We start from the raw sequence: 20309 nt of genomic DNA, 5'->3' as shown, positions 1-20309 counted from the left end.
AAATTCAATATCGTTTTTGTTAATTGAATTCACCATAACGATGCAAATTATTTTTAATAAATCGATTAAAAACGGCCCAACACTGGTCGAAATCATTATCAGAAACACAGTTATGTATCTTACGCAAGCAAGAAAAAACAGATTTTTTGATCTCGCATGAGCATCTATAGTTGAGACAATCAAAATTGGCAAAGTCCGCAATAAAATATCTGTAAGAATTGACGTACTTATCTTCTTTCACGTTTCTACTTGGGACTGTAGTCATTTGCTCCGTTTTGAACAAGCCCCTCTTATGCACTATGGCAGGGATGGCGAACCTTTTTTGATGTCCGTGCCACAAAGTCATAAAAATTCTTTTTTAAATAGGTAACGTGCCACAATAAAATTTCATTCGTAATGTTAGCGTGGTGAAACTATACGTAAGTATAATTAAATAAACAAATAAAAGCAATTCTTATTTTTTTTTTATTAATCAATGTTTTACAAAAAGCAATATGCTAGAAACAAAATTCACGTTAAAAATAATTGTTTTTAATGTAATTTTTGTTGCTGTACACAAGATGATAAAGATTTAATATTTGGTTCATATTTAGTTAATTTCAACAGTACGCATGCAGAGTTCGACTCATCCGTTATTCAATTCCTATATTTATTTTTTATAAAATTTAATTCTGAAAATAGAGATTTAATTGTCTTTGCTAATATTTTTAAACAATTAAACGTGTCAGGAATTGAATTCCATGTAGTTAGAATTTCATCTTCTGCAATTTTATTTATTTTATCCAATAATCGATTACTTTGAATAATTTCTAAATCATTTCTTAAATCAACAAATTTTTGGTTCCATATGGTACTTGACTGAAATTCAACTAATTCCATTTCTAATTCATTAAAATTTAACCACTCAAGGACTTTTAAATTTAATTTTTCAAATGGTATTGTATCGGGATATAAAATAAACTTTAAATTTTCTTCAAATTCTTTAAACTGCGTAAATCATGCAGAAAATTCCTGAATCAGGGATTGTATTACCATTGAAAACTCTTTCGTTAATGACTCTTTATTTGACTTTTCGTGTCATTCACTTTCAAAAAAAAAATTTTTGTATTCGGAAAATATTTACTTATATGAATTTGAAAGAATATCAGGATTGAAAATCTGTAACTTGACTTCGAACGCTTTGACTAAGTCAAACATTATAATGACTGTTTTATTAACACCTTGTAGTTTTATATTTAATTCATTTAAGTGAGAGCATAAATCAGTGAAAAAATATAACTTTGCTAGCCATTCTACATCCAATAATTGATTGTATTGGTCAATAATGTTCTCATTATTTAGAAATAATCTTATTTCCTCCAAACAATCTACAAATCTTTGCAAAACATTTCCGCGGCTTAACCAGCGTACATTATTGTATGAATATTGTACGACGAGTTTACTTCGTTTAACAATTCTTGAAATTTTCTTTTATTTAGTGCTCGTGCTGATATAAAGTAGATTAATAATTTTTAATTCATTTCTATCAAAAAAGATAACTTAAAAAAAAAATAATTTTGTTTTTGTGCGTGCCATCAAAATTTTCAAACGTGCCACTTGTGGCACGCGTGCCATTGGTTCGCCATCCCTGCACTATGGGCTTAAGTTATGATGAGAGAGGACCTTCTGACTTTTTTATGTCGAGTGTAGATTAAGGTTATGGCGGCAACTGTAAAATGCTATGCGCCAATGGTTTGGGTTAGGTTGGGTTATGATGGGAAATATTAAAGGTTGCCGTGTTTGGCATATGAAATGTGGTAGGTACCAAGAGCTTGGATTGGGTAACAACATCTGTGTACACTGTCTATAATAACCGCAACAGTAACTTTCCTTTGTCAAAAAAATCATACTAATTAGTAACTCAGATGCAGATAACTCAGGATGGAAGGAGCGGGAGAGATATAAAACAGAGGATAGCGGAGGGTCGAGTCGTCTTCAATAAAAAGAAGTCACATTTATGCTCTCGAACGGTTAATTTAGAAATTCTAAAAAGACTGTTAAAGGTGTATGGCACTGTACGGGTGCGAGATATGAACAGTTAGTGCGGTGGAAAAGAAACGTTCGAAATGTGGTGTACCGTGGATAAAAAAGGTTAGAAATGAAGAGTTATTAGAATGAGTAGGAATACAGAGATCACTATGGAAGTCAAAAAGAAATAGGCGAGATAGGTTGGTATAGTTCGGACGTTGAAAATTGGCACAGTCCACAATAAAACTGTGGCATTTACTTTCTTTTTTTAACTTACTAACTAGACAAGAGCGGTTGTTTTGTTTTGTTTTCGTGGAAAGGGGAAGTCTTAAAAAGACACCCAGCCGTTCGTACGACTGGGTAGTGTTGGACTTCCGACCTGTTGCTGACAGAGCGCCAACTTTTACTCATTATAGACGTTGTAGGGAATATTGTAAACATAGAAAAGAGATGTCAGGTAGGAATTGCAGCGGACACTGATAAAGAAAAAGGAATAACATTACACTAGGTAATGTTTATCTGAAAGAGATGCAGACTACTAGAATTGGAGGATTATGCCAACATCGGACATTAAAGAAAGACGCTTGATTAAAGATATAATTCCAACCAAGCAGCTATAAAGCCTACCCTGATCTTTTGCGTACCTTTACATGTTATACCGCTTGCTATTATTCGGTTATCCTTTTTCACTATGTCTGTATTACTCATGCATTTCTTATCTTAACAAGGGCGTGTTCAAATCGCAGCAAATAACTATAATCCCAAGTTGACAAAAAGGAAGATATACCAACACGTCCATTTTCACAAATAATTTGTTGCGAACTATTTAATTTTGATCGTAACTGTAGGACACCTTGTTAGGCATGAGTTAGAGACATATTAGAAGCAGAAACAGAAGTTAAGAGGAGTAGATTACTATTCACAAATGGTTAAAGATATGGGACTCTCAATTTTATGATGACTTTAATAACAATCAAAATTGTAGCTATCTGCATACTTAAACTTTTATCTTTTTCTAGTACCAGACGCAACAAAATTATTTTGTTATATGATTAAAAGTTATCTAAGAGTTACCTCCAAATAATATGTTCAATCGGGCTGATTTTTTGAGGAGAAGTTGACCTAAACTGATAGATATTGATGCGAAATCAATAAATAAATTAGTGGCTGTTTTGGGCCATCCTAATGTACATACATACACCAAAAAACACATTTACAGACAACTTTAGGGAGTTGCCCCCATAATTTCAACAGAGACAGTTTAATGAAATTTGTCCGTAAAAAAGCTTGCCTAATTATCATGTCACGAGATAGACCCAACCGCTTTAATTGGAGACGAAAACTACCGATTAATTTATTAATTGTGACACTTAATAATATTAGGGCCTCGCCATATACATGTATTGTCTTGTCTTGTTTATCATGCATTAGCCATGGTGACTCATCCGATTGCCAAATAGGATTTGCGAGAAAGGTGATGCTTTTCCGACTTACATACAAATACACATTTACATAATACACAGATGGTTGTACGTATACATACATACACACGATGACACATGCTATATAAGAAAGAATTAATGAAAGTTAAACCAAGAGAAAAATGTAAGAAACAACATCTCCTACGGATCCACCCACATGGGGTCATGCATGTACAACATTTTCATATCTATATGGCGTAGATTTTAGGTACTTCTATGTGAACAAAATTTGTTAGGAATGCGGGGTACACATAGATTTTGGAATTTAGGGAAGTGACTGAGGGAAATTAACAGAAATATTTATCTACAAATTAAAAATTGAGTATGACAGATGTCACAAAAAGGTAATTAATTTAAATTAAAAAATATACTCAAAATCAATACAATTTGTCAATTTCAACAGAAACAGTAGAAAATATGGAAAATCCAAGAAGTTCACACTGTGGAAGGAGGTTTTAGCAGGTAACGAACACAAAATGACTAACTATAGTGCTAAAATACTAAAAAAAATTAAAATTAACCAAGCAAAATTAAAAAGAAAAAAGTAGAAATTAATGGCTGAAAGAGAAGCAAACAAATGAGACTGAGAAGCAACAGAATTAATGGGGAAAAACTCAAAAACATCAAGAAATACGTTTTATCTTCCGCATAACTGACGCAATGCCAAAATATTTAGAATTGTAAGGAAAGAAGAACAAGACAAGATGATAGCAAAATCCAGATGCTGTAATGAATGGAAATGCGATAGGTACTGGCTAAATAAAGAAGAAAATGCAGAGTATGCAATTGGGAAAAGGTAACCCGGCAACATGTAAAAGATAATTGTTCAACAAAGATAGAATTGACTGAGGCCGAAATGAATGGAAGTATAGATTGAATGAAGCACATCCAAGGAAAATGAGAAGAAAATAGAGCAAAGACAGACAAGAATACAAAAGGAAGGAGCTATTGCCTACGACTGTATAACGCTAAAAAGGAATGTAACAGATATAATCTGATGATAATAATATCATAAGGTCGTCGGTCCTAAGACTGGTTGGACACGCACCTCCACTCCTTCCTATCCTGAGCTAATCTTCGCATTTCCTTAAAACTAGAACATCCCACATCCTTAACCATTTAATCTAATCCAGGTCTACCTCTACTCCTTCTAACTCCCGTTTCTGCCTCTAATATGTTTGACCAGACTTTCAAGAAGGTGTCCTACCAACCTATCTCGCCTATTTATTATTGACTTCCATAGAGTCTTCACTTCTCCTAATCTTTCTAATACCATTTCATTAAACCTTTTCTATCCACGATCCTCATCATTCGCCTGTCATCGCCCACCGTACATGTTTCACACCCTAGATACCTGAAATCAGCTTCCTCTAATTATTCGTCTCCTACCTTTATATTCGCTCTTCCTACTTTTTCTTCCCTTGCATAACAATACTTTTGTTTTACTTTTATATATTTTCGTACAATATATATCATATATATATGCTATATCATCTGCAAATCTAAGCATACTAATCTTTTCTCCNAAGAAAATGCAGAGTATGCAATTGGGAAAAGGTAACCCGGCAACATGTAAAAGATAATTGTTCAACAAAGATAGAATTGACTGAGGCCGAAATGAATGGAAGTATAGATTGAATGAAGCACATCCAAGGAAAATGAGAAGAAAATAGAGCAAAGACAGACAAGAATACAAAAGGAAGGAGCTATTGCCTACGACTGTATAACGCTAAAAAGGAATGTAACAGATATAATCTGATGATAATAATATCATAAGGTCGTCGGTCCTAAGACTGGTTGGACACGCACCTCCACTCCTTCCTATCCTGAGCTAATCTTCGCATTTCCTTAAAACTAGAACATCCCACATCCTTAACCATTTAATCTAATCCAGGTCTACCTCTACTCCTTCTAACTCCCGTTTCTGCCTCTAATATGTTTGACCAGACTTTCAAGAAGGTGTCCTACCAACCTATCTCGCCTATTTATTATTGACTTCCATAGAGTCTTCACTTCTCCTAATCTTTCTAATACCATTTCATTAAACCTTTTCTATCCACGATCCTCATCATTCGCCTGTCATCGCCCACCGTACATGTTTCACACCCTAGATACCTGAAATCAGCTTCCTCTAATTATTCGTCTCCTACCTTTATATTCGCTCTTCCTACTTTTTCTTCCCTTGCATAACAATACTTTTGTTTTACTTTTATATATTTTCGTACAATATATATCATATATATATGCAAATCTAAGCATACTAATCTTTTCTCCTGTATATCTATCCCTACAGTTGTACTGTCTTTAATGATGTTGATCGCGTCTTCGATGTACAGATTAAAAAGTAGCGGTAACAGTGTAGAATGTGCATCCCTGTTTGACTCCCTTCCTAATATTTACTTCTCTAGGTTATAACCCCAGCTCTATAACTGCCTTTTGCTCTTTATACAAACTAAGTATCACTCTTCTATCCTTGTATCTAATCCCTACATTTTTAAGTATATTTAACATCTTGTCCCATTTAACATTGTCAAAAGCTTTTTCGTAATCTACAAATCCTATGTACGCCCTCTTACCTTCTTCTATCGTTTTCTCTATTGTTACCCGTAAAGCTACAATGACCTCCCGCGTTCCTCTATTTCTTCTAAACCCAAATTGATCTTTCCCTAGTAGTTCTTCCACCCTTTTTTCTATGTAACAGGTTGAAATACAAAAAAAAAATAACTAATTTGGTTTATGTTGTTCATTTTTACAATAGATATACTGTTAACGAATGAGAAGATCCAGTTAATATTTATGTAAATGTACCGGTAAAATTGTACGAGAATGAGGACAGAAGTACCTAAATACATTCACGGAATTCGCGAACAATTAACACATGTCAATGGTCAGGCGAGGAGGGACATGCAAAACAGCAACATTATAAAAATATGTGTACATACAGTGAAAAGTGTTTTGGTTCCGGCGTTTTTCATCATACTTGTATTACACTCGGTGTACAAGATGCGAGAGGAAAAAGTCAGTCATAAACAGGAAAGCATTTTAATAGTTACTTAAAATATTCCCCAAATAATAATCTCTGAGGCATTAAGAGATAATTAGAGACATATTACATAATATAATAGCTGAAACAAAGGTAAAGAGAGAAGAAGACCTATTTTCGATTACTGTTAGAGAATAGGGATTTGGGATGTTCTACTTTTTGGGAAATATAAAGATTGATCTGCACACAGTATTTATAGATTTTGAAAACGAATTTGATAGCGTCTAAAGTCTATTGATTTGGCAAAACCCTGCGATCCTGTAGGACGACGTATCTGTAGGAATAAAGAAGGAGTTTCAAATGAATGTAACAGTTTATGAAGGATGGGCATTCAGTCCCCTTCTTTTCAATCTCATTATGAACTATCTGACGACTACAATACAGCAAATTGCTCCCTGATCGCTTGCCTTACAAATAATCTCAGAAAAATGGATATCCTCGTTGGAAAACAAGTCTAAAGATCAGCAGAGAGAAAGAAAATGTACCTCTTCAACGGTAACTGCTCCGATTCAAACGAACGTATACTTCGTTTACTTTCTATAGCGATGTGACCTTCAGTTTGACCGGCGCAAAGTAAAAAAGAACAGCACTAGGCCAGAAAAGGAAGGAGACTCTCGGCCAAACTCTTCATCGGTGAGGAGCGTATAATCCGTACAGTACTGCACGGAAAAATTGACCATTTTATCCATTACAATTGCATTGCTCAAATGTGCTGTTTTGGTACCATTTACTGCTGAAAATATCAATGAGATGTTTATTTATATTTGAAGACATATTAAAGGCTTTAACGCTTGTTTTCGACTCGAACTACTACTCATAATGGAAAAAAACTTTTGGCAGGTACTGTATGAAAAAGTCTGTTTAATAAACAAGAGTCGAGAGTATAATGAGCTTTTTTCTCCCTACCTACGATTTTACCAGCGCGCATCCAAGACATTGGAAGGGGCACATCGCTAGAGAAAGTAAATGAAGTATACTCACACAATAAAGCTGCATCTTAAGCTGCACTACTTTTAATTCTATTCTATCTAAGATGCCAATATAGCAACCGATATCATACACCGCACAAACACGGCTTGGAAAAAAATGAGAGATCTGACAGACATATTCTACGATGTTCGAATGCCAATCCATGACTGCATGCTCTGCATCCTTACCAAAAAGTAACAATCTACTGGATGAGGATGCTTAGGTTGTTAGCAGGGACCACAATGCTAGACAAAGTGACAGACTAATACATCCTACGGAGTTTCAACGTTAGACCAATGCCAGACAAATTGAAGGATTCACGTCTGTATTGGAAAGACCATGTCATGAGGAAAATCCAATGACACATGATGTCAATCATTAAGAAGGAGCTTGACACTGATAATAGATAGATCCTAGGATGACCCACAAACGATATCTTAAGGAACCAATCCCAACTAGAAGTGGGATATGCCTAGAAGAAGAAGACAACGAAGATTGACTCAGGATCAATCTCGGGATTGACGACCATCTGAGGTGCTGTTTTAGTAAGTACTTATGCAGTCTACCTCTGGCGCATAATCCAACTCTAAGGTTCGATTCGACGAATACGGCCACAAGAAAAAAATAACACCATGTGGTCATATTCTTCCTTTTGTAAGCTTAAAAATATTATGAACCGTGTTGTCCCCTTGTAACACGACAAGGTACAGAATATGTGACAAACTAACGATCTAAAATGCCTTCTACTTTACTTACGCTTTTATTCGTGTATTATGAACGTGTCTGTATACGTGTACAAACGTAAACCAGCCTACTTTTCATTAAATTACGCTCACTTGCCATGAGGTTGTTGCAACGGATGATTCGAAAACATTTTCAACAGGTATGCAAATGGATCGGTGGAAGAAATTGAAAAATAAAGTGTAATATTGCAGGATATCTGTTGCTTAATTGCGACTTTAATAATTATGTAACAGCAGATTGTGAAATGAGTGAATTTATATTAAGGGATTTCCTAATGATCACAACAGTGTGAGTTCAATGAACCGTTGTAAACAATGGTATAACTACCTCCACATTTAATTTTACAAAATAATTGCAGTTTGTAGATATTTAGGTGGTCATTTGAACATTCTGAAATGTTCGAGAATATCCCAGAACACTCTAGAATGTTATGGAGTATTCCGGAACTTTGTCGACCATTCGTAGCTTCTTTTTGTATGGGTGGAGATACCTATTCGTGAGGGCATGTATAGTAAGATCAATCATGAGTTTTAACGTTAGGGAACAACCCGGAATATTCTGGAATGTTTAGGAATATTCTCGAATGTCCCATATCATTGTAAAAACCGAAACGCAATTCCTGCCACATTTTCTCAATTAATTCATGGAACATATACCTAGCGTTTTTTGTTTAACTAATTACAGGAAATATTTTACGTGTATATCTTTGTTATTTACTTTTAATTCGCTGCGTATAATATACGCAGTCAAAGAACTACAAATTGTAAACAATAAAGCAGCCGAATCCAGTTTTTCAGCAATTCTCTTGCTTGCTGTAAATGGTGTCTAAGTATTCTTCAAAAATATTAAAGGTCAACTTGCGACAACGTTAAATGTCAACTTGTTGATTAGTTATTTTATAGAAAAATTAAGGCACACATGAATTTATTTATTTCTCAAATGGATTTTCAAAAGCAAAACATAAAAAACATTAATTAGGAATTCTGTTCATGGTGTTTCTTGCCACCGAATAGAAAATCGTGAATTAAAAAAAAAACGGCTTATACCTTGATTATTTAGCAACTAGTACTGGGTAAATTTCCCGAAATTCTATTTTTTTTTTTATAAATGTAGCTTTAGTAGTTTTAGATACAACATTTGGGAAAATATATTTTTAAGAGAAATTTCAGGCAACATCCATATAAAGATGTATTAAACTATTGGAAAAACAAGGCCAGAAGGTCAGTATAATTCTTTAGAAACAAAATTGAAATCTCTATCGAGGTATAGCAAAATGTACATCGAACATAGAAATTAAACATTTCTTTTTATATTACACGAGTGAAAATTGATAATTTAGATCGCCAGAAAGTTGTTACCCTTAAAAATCAACAATTTTGAATTTCCTTGTTAGTTCTGTACTGTCTAGGAACCTAATAATANGATTTATTATTACTTATTAGTATATTATTTAAATCCTGAAAGAAAAAATGATTAAATTGCTGTATTACTAGTTAAAATGGTCAAAGAAAAGGGGGCGGCAAAATACTTCCTACGCGCCTACTAGCGTTTCGCAAAAAGACGCGCCCACTCTAGGGTTAAGGAAAGAAAAACAAGACAAGGTGATAGCAAAATCTAGATGCTCTAATGAATGGAAATCAGATAGGTACTGGCTAAATAAAGAAGAAAATGCAGAGTATGCAATTGGGAAAAGGTAACCTGAAAACATGTAAAAGATAATAATTGTTCAACAACAAAGACAGAATTGACTGAGGCCGAAATGAATTAAAGTATAGATTGAATGAAGCACATCCAAGCAAAATGAGAAGAAAATAGAGCAAAGACAGACAAGAATATAAAAGGAAGGAGCTATTGCCTACGAGTGTATAACATATGTTTAAGATTTAGTTCAATTCAACCATTATTAGTAATAAAAAGGTATGCAACAGGTATAATCTGATGATAATAATATCATAAGATCGTCGGTTATAAGACTGGTTGAACACGTACCTCCACTCCTTCCTATCCTGAGCTAATCTTCGCATTTCCTTAAAACTAGAACATCCCACATCCTTAACTATTTAATATAATCCAGGTCTACCTCTACTCCTTGTAACTCCCGTTTCTGCCTCTAATATGTTTGACTAGACTTTCATTAGGGTTTCCTACCAACCTATCTCGCCTATTTATTATTGACTTCCATAGAGTCCTTCACTTCTCCTAATCTTTCTAATACAATTTCATTAAACCTTTTCTATCCACGATCCTCATCATTCGCCTGTCATCGGCCACCGTTCATGTTTCACACCCGTACAGCGCCGCGCTCCAGGCATACACCTTTAACAATCTTTTTCGAATTTCTAAATTAACTGTTTGCGAGCATAGAAGTGACCGTTACTTCTCTTTCCGTCCTGACTTATCTGATTTCCTAGATACCTGAAATCAGCTTCCTCTAATTATTCGTCTCCTACCTTTATATTCGCTCTTCCTACTTTTTCTTCCCTTGCATAACGGTATTTTTGTTTTACTTTTATATATTTTCGTACAATATATATCATATATATATGCAAATCTAAGCATACTAATCTTTTCTCCTGTATATCTATCCCTACAGTTGTACTGTCTTTAATGATGTTGATCGCGTCTTCGATGTACAGATTAAAAAGTAGCGGTAACAGTGTAGAATGTGCATCCCTGTTTGACTCCCTTCCTAATATTTACTTCTCTAGGTTATAACCCCAGCTCTATAACTGCCTTTTGCTCTTTATACAAACTAAGTATCACTCTTCTATCCTTGTATCTAATCCCTACATTTTTAAGTATATTTAACATCTTGTCCCATTTAACATTGTCAAAAGCTTTTTCGTAATCTACAAATCCTATGTACGCCCTCTTACCTTCTTCTATCGTTTTCTCTATTGTTACCCGTAAAGCTACAATGACCTCCCGCGTTCCTCTATTTCTTCTAAACCCAAATTGATCTTTCCCTAGTAGTTCTTCCACCCTTTTTTCTATGTAACAGGTTGAAATACAAAAAAAAAATAACTAATTTGGTTTATGTTGTTCATTTTTACAATAGATATACTGTTAACGAATGAGAAGATCCAGTTAATATTTATGTAAATGTACCGGTAAAATTGTACGAGAATGAGGACAGAAGTACCTAAATACATACACGGAATTCGCGAACAATTAACACATGTCAATGGTCAGGCGAGGAGGGACATGCAAAACAGCAACATTATAAAAATATGTGTACATACAGTGAAAAGTGTTTTGGTTCCGGCGTTTTTCATCATACTTGTATTACACTCGGTGTACAAGATGCGAGAGGAAAAAGTCAGTCATAAACAGGAAAGCATTTTAATAGTTACTTAAAATATTCCCCAAATAATAATCTCTGAGGCATTAAGAGATAATTAGAGACATATTACATAATATAATAGCTGAAACAAAGGTAAAGAGAGAAGAAGACCTATTTTCGATTACTGTTAGAGAATAGGGATTTGGGATGTTCTACTTTTTGGGAAATATAAAGATTGATCTGCACACAGTATTTATAGATTTTGAAAACGAATTTGATAGCGTCTAAAGTCTATTGATTTGGCAAAACCCTGCGATCCTGTAGGACGACGTATCTGTAGGAATAAAGAAGGAGTTTCAAATGAATGTAACAGTTTATGAAGGATGGGCATTCAGTCCCCTTCTTTTCAATCTCATTATGAACTATCTGACGACTACAATACAGCAAATTGCTCCCTGATCGCTTGCCTTACAAATAATCTCAGAAAAATGGATATCCTCGTTGGAAAACAAGTCTAAAGATCAGCAGAGAGAAAGAAAATGTACCTCTTCAACGGTAACTGCTCCGATTCAAACGAACGTATACTTCGTTTACTTTCTATAGCGATGTGACCTTCAGTTTGACCGGCGCAAAGTAAAAAAGAACAGCACTAGGCCAGAAAAGGAAGGAGACTCTCGGCCAAACTCTTCATCGGTGAGGAGCGTATAATCCGTACAGTACTGCACGGAAAAATTGACCATTTTATCCATTACAATTGCATTGCTCAAATGTGCTGTTTTGGTACCATTTACTGCTGAAAATATCAATGAGATGTTTATTTATATTTGAAGACATATTAAAGGCTTTAACGCTTGTTTTCGACTCGAACTACTACTCATAATGGAAAAAAACTTTTGGCAGGTACTGTATGAAAAAGTCTGTTTAATAAACAAGAGTCGAGAGTATAATGAGCTTTTTTCTCCCTACCTACGATTTTACCAGCGCGCATCCAAGACATTGGAAGGGGCACATCGCTAGAGAAAGTAAATGAAGTATACTCACACAATAAAGCTGCATCTTAAGCTGCACTACTTTTAATTCTATTCTATCTAAGATGCCAATATAGCAACCGATATCATACACCGCACAAACACGGCTTGGAAAAAAATGAGAGATCTGACAGACATATTCTACGATGTTCGAATGCCAATCCATGACTGCATGCTCTGCATCCTTACCAAAAAGTAACAATCTACTGGATGAGGATGCTTAGGTTGTTAGCAGGGACCACAATGCTAGACAAAGTGACAGACTAATACATCCTACGGAGTTTCAACGTTAGACCAATGCCAGACAAATTGAAGGATTCACGTCTGTATTGGAAAGACCATGTCATGAGGAAAATCCAATGACACATGATGTCAATCATTAAGAAGGAGCTTGACACTGATAATAGATAGATCCTAGGATGACCCACAAACGATATCTTAAGGAACCAATCCCAACTAGAAGTGGGATATGCCTAGAAGAAGAAGACAACGAAGATTGACTCAGGATCAATCTCGGGATTGACGACCATCTGAGGTGCTGTTTTAGTAAGTACTTATGCAGTCTACCTCTGGCGCATAATCCAACTCTAAGGTTCGATTCGACGAATACGGCCACAAGAAAAAAATAACACCATGTGGTCATATTCTTCCTTTTGTAAGCTTAAAAATATTATGAACCGTGTTGTCCCCTTGTAACACGACAAGGTACAGAATATGTGACAAACTAACGATCTAAAATGCCTTCTACTTTACTTACGCTTTTATTCGTGTATTATGAACGTGTCTGTATACGTGTACAAACGTAAACCAGCCTACTTTTCATTAAATTACGCTCACTTGCCATGAGGTTGTTGCAACGGATGATTCGAAAACATTTTCAACAGGTATGCAAATGGATCGGTGGAAGAAATTGAAAAATAAAGTGTAATATTGCAGGATATCTGTTGCTTAATTGCGACTTTAATAATTATGTAACAGCAGATTGTGAAATGAGTGAATTTATATTAAGGGATTTCCTAATGATCACAACAGTGTGAGTTCAATGAACCGTTGTAAACAATGGTATAACTACCTCCACATTTAATTTTACAAAATAATTGCAGTTTGTAGATATTTAGGTGGTCATTTGAACATTCTGAAATGTTCGAGAATATCCCAGAACACTCTAGAATGTTATGGAGTATTCCGGAACTTTGTCGACCATTCGTAGCTTCTTTTTGTATGGGTGGAGATACCTATTCGTGAGGGCATGTATAGTAAGATCAATCATGAGTTTTAACGTTAGGGAACAACCCGGAATATTCTGGAATGTTTAGGAATATTCTCGAATGTCCCATATCATTGTAAAAACCGAAACGCAATTCCTGCCACATTTTCTCAATTAATTCATGGAACATATACCTAGCGTTTTTTGTTTAACTAATTACAGGAAATATTTTACGTGTATATCTTTGTTATTTACTTTTAATTCGCTGCGTATAATATACGCAGTCAAAGAACTACAAATTGTAAACAATAAAGCAGCCGAATCCAGTTTTTCAGCAATTCTCTTGCTTGCTGTAAATGGTGTCTAAGTATTCTTCAAAAATATTAAAGGTCAACTTGCGACAACGTTAAATGTCAACTTGTTGATTAGTTATTTTATAGAAAAATTAAGGCACACATGAATTTATTTATTTCTCAAATGGATTTTCAAAAGCAAAACATAAAAAACATTAATTAGGAATTCTGTTCATGGTGTTTCTTGCCACCGAATAGAAAATCGTGAATTAAAAAAAAAACGGCTTATACCTTGATTATTTAGCAACTAGTACTGGGTAAATTTCCCGAAATTCTATTTTTTTTTTTATAAATGTAGCTTTAGTAGTTTTAGATACAACATTTGGGAAAATATATTTTTAAGAGAAATTTCAGGCAACATCCATATAAAGATGTATTAAACTATTGGAAAAACAAGGCCAGAAGGTCAGTATAATTCTTTAGAAACAAAATTGAAATCTCTATCGAGGTATAGCAAAATGTACATCGAACATAGAAATTAAACATTTCTTTTTATATTACACGAGTGAAAATTGATAATTTAGATCGCCAGAAAGTTGTTACCCTTAAAAATCAACAATTTTGAATTTCCTTGTTAGTTCTGTACTGTCTAGGAACCTAATAATAGCTGTATCGTTTTTGAAGTTGTGCGCATTCAGCCTAAATGGCCATAGCACCGCGGGGTACTTAGGATGAAAAAAAAAGAGTTCCGGGATTGTGAATACCTATTCATAGTAGTTCAAGTGAGACCTGCAGTAAGAGACACTAATTCTTAGGTTTGTAGCTCGCTAAATATCCCGTTTCCGGTCGAAAAATCTCCTGCACCCCTGGGGTGGAAAACATTTCCGAATTTGTGATATATATTCAGACAGTTGTAGTTCTAGCCATAATTTGCGACTCAATAGAGTCATTTTTAGGCATGTAATTTGACAAATGTCCCGTTTTCGTTTGAAAAATTACTACTACCCCAGAGTTCTATGAGTGAAAAGTACACAACCTGGGGTAGTTCTGCTCAAAACTACTGCATGTATTAGTGATTAGCTCAAATTCGCCGTTAATATATTTTCGGATCACGAACTACTACATCAATCTTTAGTGACCCTAGTTTTTAATTAATTTCTGAACAATCGAGTTCTGGCGAAAATACAAAAGGGCTATTCCATACAGTTTTATAGGGACCGTTTAGGACTCCGGGCAAATCATGAAAAAAGAAATTTTTCGCGCAAAAATTTTTTTGAAAGCTCTGCAAAAATTATCAGAAACTGTTTTTATTTCCTTGTTAGGTATCAGAACTCTTCTTTCTCTGATAAAAGTATAAGCCATGAAGTTAGCACTCTGAAATTTTATTTTTTTGGAAATAATTTTCAGACTGATATGACATTGGCACCTAATCACATGTCGTTACTGATGAGAATGTCCAGGCATGGTATAAGCACACAATAACAAGACGATTGATTATTTAGCATCTATATGTGACTCAAATCGACTATCATTAGTTCACGCTAATTGACTTCATATTTACGTTTGCATTTTCATATTATAATGTGTGACATTAATTAAAATTCTAATAAATTCTACTGAACATATATACCTAGTAGATACCTATGACATGGATCTACCATAAATACGTAGATACCTACCATCCGTTGTAGATATCTAACTACGCAATATCTGAATTGCTTTGTATACCCTAAAACGAACAAAACTCTAAGTTACAATTAGCTAATTCAGTATGACGATAGAGGAACGGTTTAGACAATTGCCTTATCTAGCTAATTATAGTAATGATGCCGTAGATTATTTACATCCATACTGAGACAGGTAGTGATTTGCAAAGCTGTTGTTTTCTTGTTTACTTAATATTCTTTTTTTTTACAACAATCAAACGCAACATTTTATTAAGGATACTTAAAAACTATCAATTAATAACAGTATTAGGGACATACTAATAAATCGATGTTGGTTCATTGTTATTTAGGTACTGTTAATTAAATTTAAAATTGCATTCCTTTATTGGCAAGCAATCTTTTTGTCAAATCTTTTTGGGGGACCTTGCTGCACACTCGAGTCGTTCACCTTCACTAACTTTTTATCTTTATTGTTTATATCTTACGTATAGATAAAGAGTGTTCCGAATAATCGTAATAAACAATGAAATATACAATGTTTCTATTGTTTAGAACGCCTGAACGCTTTTTCGATACATAGTGCTTATTTCACGGTGCAGCTTTTTGCAAAAGATCAACAATCTGCAGAACAAATTTTCCGAGAAAATACAATTCGTCATGGATTTCGTATTGAAAAAAAAAAAAAGAACCAGTCTGTGAAAGAGTAGCGTTCTTGGAATTTTTTTGGATGTTACACAATAGGAAGCAACTGACTAGAGGTCTGTTTACTTGAAGGTGCTACCTGCCAGCAAGAAGCAGCTCTTCAGGTAAATAGGTACCTACCTACCTACCTCGTGGTCGGTATATAGTTCAAGTAAATAAAGAAAAACCGGTATGCGATCGAGCATAAAACTTCAAACAACTCTTCTTCGTTTTGCTTACTGCAACATTTATTGTTACATCTATGCCGTAATCTACTTTCTCCGCAAAAGACTTACCTTCGATACAGACTACGTGGTCTCGTATTTGCTGGGCCACTGGACCATCAGGTATTAGGTCGATCAAATCGTAAATGGCATAAATCGAAGGATGAACACTTTCGAATCGTTGAATTTCCTGTCTAATAGCCAAAGAATTGTTAAAAAACGATTGCACATGCACCCGCGAGTTCATATTGTTTAAAAGTCCTAACTAATACCACAACACAAACAATATAAACATTTAAGTTCTACAATAACGTTCACTCACTTTTGTTGAAGACGAACATAAACTTAACGAATAACAATTAAAATTGGCATGTAATTACGAAGCATACACTAACAGCATTTTAAATTCATTCGCGGAACGATTACACTTTTGACATTTTCACCATAAAAACATTGTAACGAATAGGTTAGAACGAGTAACACTAAACACTCCCACCAATCCGACTGCATTGAGGAATCCGACTAGTGTTGTGTGTCCTCTTACGGAAATGATGTTAACTATCCAGAGAAACGAACATACTTACTGTTCTCTGCTATAACGATAGCTAATGGTAACAAAATAATGTTCCCACGTAGGCAACCAACAATGCAGAATAATCATGAATTGATGTATGTATTTAAAATTAGAAGAGGACAAATGGCACTTTTAAATAAATTAAAAACAATTGTTTTATATATACAGCGATTTATAGGGGTGTATTTCAAAACAGAAATAACAATAAAGTTATTCTGAATAAGGATACACCTTCCAGTTTAATAAGAACTATTGAAATTTCGAAATGAAAACTTATTTTTATCAAAATGAAATATATGATATATTATTCAGGAGTTGTAGTTTCTCTCTACTAATGGAAGGACTTTCAAGCCTTACATATAAATAAGAAACAAACAAATTTGACTTCTCATTTATATGTAGGACACCTTCTCAGGCATGAAGGGCTAGTTAGAGACACTAACAGTAGAAACAGAAGTTAGGAGGAGTGTAGGTAGACTTAGATTAGATTACTGTTAAGGGTGTGAGATGCTCCAGTTTTAGGGAAATGCGAAGATTAATTCAGAATAGGAAAGAGTGGAGGTGCGCATCTACCGATTTTAGGAGAGATTGATGATGACGATGATAAGTGGTGCAAACTCAGCTTTAAGACTGCATGGTAAAATAATTAAAAACCGCATAGTGCATCAATTTGAGGTAGAAGAAAAAAAGAATGGATTCCGTGCTGGCAGATTCGTTTTGTTTAAAACAATTACTGGAAGGACTGACCAGAAATCTGGAGATTCTCATGGTCTTCATAGACATAAAAGTAGTTTACGATGACATTTCACTAAGTAAATTATGGCCTGCAACATCCGAGATTGGAATCAGCAATATTAAAACTGTCAGAAACTTTTACAGTGGCATGATCTATGAAATCAACAAGCCAAAAAAGTTCCACGGTCATGTATTTAGAAATCAATACTTCAGGAGTTAACAAATGAATTAAATGGACAAATTAAAGAAATTTTCTTCAAAATGATCATCCTCATTTACTTGAAAACGTTCTACTGGAAACACAACTTCAGTTATGGTTTATTCATGAGGGTTCCTTAGCCTACTTTAGTTTTGTTGCTGAGGAATACTGTATTAATTATGGGAATAGTTGGAGTAACAAAATAGGTTGAGGGAGGGGGTCAGTAGCGTGGCCACCGCGTTCTTCAGATTGCAATCCATTAGACTTTTTCCTATAGGATCATCTTAACGATCTTGTGCATTCCACATTGATTTTGTTATGAGACTGCAGTTTTCGTTTAGTTTGTCCCGGAATTTTTGGGCGAATGTAACAATCAATGATTTTTGGACGTGATGCCTGTGTAGCTGTCGAAGAAAAGCATTTTGCACAGTTTGTCTAGTGACTAAGCAAGAATATTTGGACACATGTCTACGTCAATTTCTTCGACTTTCTGATCTTCAATTATTACGAATTAAAATTAAGCACATTGGATGAAAACTTTCGGCTCTAAATTTATGTACCTAGTCTTGAATTGCTATAACATTCAAACGGAACAAGTTCGATCAGCTTTGGTATGAAAGATTTCGCCTCGTGGTAAGCAGTAACTTAATGATGGTATTATTCCACTCCAGTTTTGACGGAAGATGTTCAGTTCACGACAAAAGTGCTGTCGTGGTCATCTGGTTTTGAGTGTTTTGTTGTAACCTCAACCATTGAACATAAATAAATTTTTTATATCATGGTATGTATTAGGAGAACAGAGGGCGTTATGAAAGTCAATTAGAAATAGACGGGATACGTTGGTAGAACAAATTCTCAGGCATGAAGGGTCAGTTAGAGACATATTAGAAAAAGCATAAACAGGAATTAAGTGAAGTAGAGGTAGATCTAGATAAGATTACTGTTCACAAAGAGTTAAGGATGTAGGATGTCTAGTTTTCGGGAAATGCGAAGCATATCGGTAGGGCAGCTTCCCATGAATGGAGGGCCAGTTAGAGACATATTAGAAAAAGTAGAAGCAGGAGTTAAGTGGAGTTGAGATAGATCTAGATTAGATTACTATTCTGTTCCAGTTTTCGGGAAATGCGAAGATTAGCCCAGGTTAGGAAAGAGTGGAGGTGCGTGTCTGACAAGTCTTAGGATTGATGACCCCATGATGATGATGATGACCTTTTAAGTATTAGGGTAGGGAACCTTCTTAGACACGAAAGGCCAGTTAGAGACATACTAGAAAAAGAAGAAACAGGAGTTAAGTGAAGTAGAGGTAGATCTTGTTAAGATTACTGTTCACAAAGAGTTAAGGATGTGGGATGTTCTAGTTTTCGAGAAATGTGAAGGTTAGCCCAGGATAGGAAAGAGTGGAGGTGCGTGTCTAACCAGTCATAGAATGACAACACTATGATGATGATGGTAATTCCGACGCTTTTAAGTATTACGCATATGGGTAGGGCACCTTACCATGCATGGAGGGCCAGTTATAGACATATTAGAAACAGCAGAAACATAAGTTAAGTGGAGTGAAGGTTGACCTAGATTAGATTACTGTTCACAAATAGTTAAGGATGTAAGATGTTCTAGTTTTCGGGAAATGCGAACCATATCGGTAGGGCAGCTTCCCATGCATGGAGTTCCAGTTAGAGACATATTAGAAAAAGTAGAAGCAGGAGTTAAGTGGAGTGGAGGTAGATCTAGATTAGATAACTATTCACAAATAGTTAAGTTCTTGTTTTCGGAAAATGCCAAGATTAGCCCAGGATAGGAAAGAGTGGAGATGCGTGTCTGATTAGTCTTAGGATTGATGACGCTATGATGATGATGATGACCTTTTATGTATTAAGTATATGGGTAAGGAACTTTCTTAGACACAAAGGGCCAGTTAGAGACATGTAAGAAAGCGAAGAAACAGGAGTTCAGTGGAGTAGAAGTGGATCTAGATTAGATTATTGTTCACAAATAGTTAAAGATGTGGGATGTTCTAGTTTTAGGGAAATTCGATGATTGGGAAAGGGTGAAGACGCGTGCCCAGCAAGTCTTATAACTGACGACCTTATGATGGTGATGTGTTTCTCAGAGGCGGTATCGTTCCTTAATGACTCTGAAACCCAACAGGGGTGGTATCATAGTAAACTGGGCGG

At 35.0% G+C, this 20309-nt stretch overlaps 1 protein-coding gene across 1 annotated transcript in view; it reads right to left on the bottom strand.

The window, feature by feature from the left end:
- LOC108741628 (centaurin-gamma-1A) overlaps positions 1–17119 on the bottom strand; it is a 217469-nt gene extending 200350 nt beyond the window's left edge. Inside the window, exon 1 of the mRNA XM_018476488.2 lies at positions 16700–17119. Within this exon, the coding sequence (XP_018331990.1) occupies positions 16700–16874 (175 nt within the window). The 5' untranslated portion in view covers positions 16875–17119. The remainder of the gene's footprint in view (positions 1–16699) is intronic.
- Positions 17120–20309: the final 3190 nt, after the last annotated feature.

The sequence above is a fragment of the Agrilus planipennis genome, unplaced genomic scaffold (genome assembly GCF_000699045.2).
Source record: "Agrilus planipennis isolate EAB-ADULT unplaced genomic scaffold, Apla_2.0 scaffold310, whole genome shotgun sequence".
Taxonomy (NCBI): domain Eukaryota; kingdom Metazoa; phylum Arthropoda; class Insecta; order Coleoptera; family Buprestidae; genus Agrilus; species Agrilus planipennis.
Note: the sequence above shows the minus strand (reverse complement) of the source record. Positions and strands in the feature narration are given on the sequence as shown.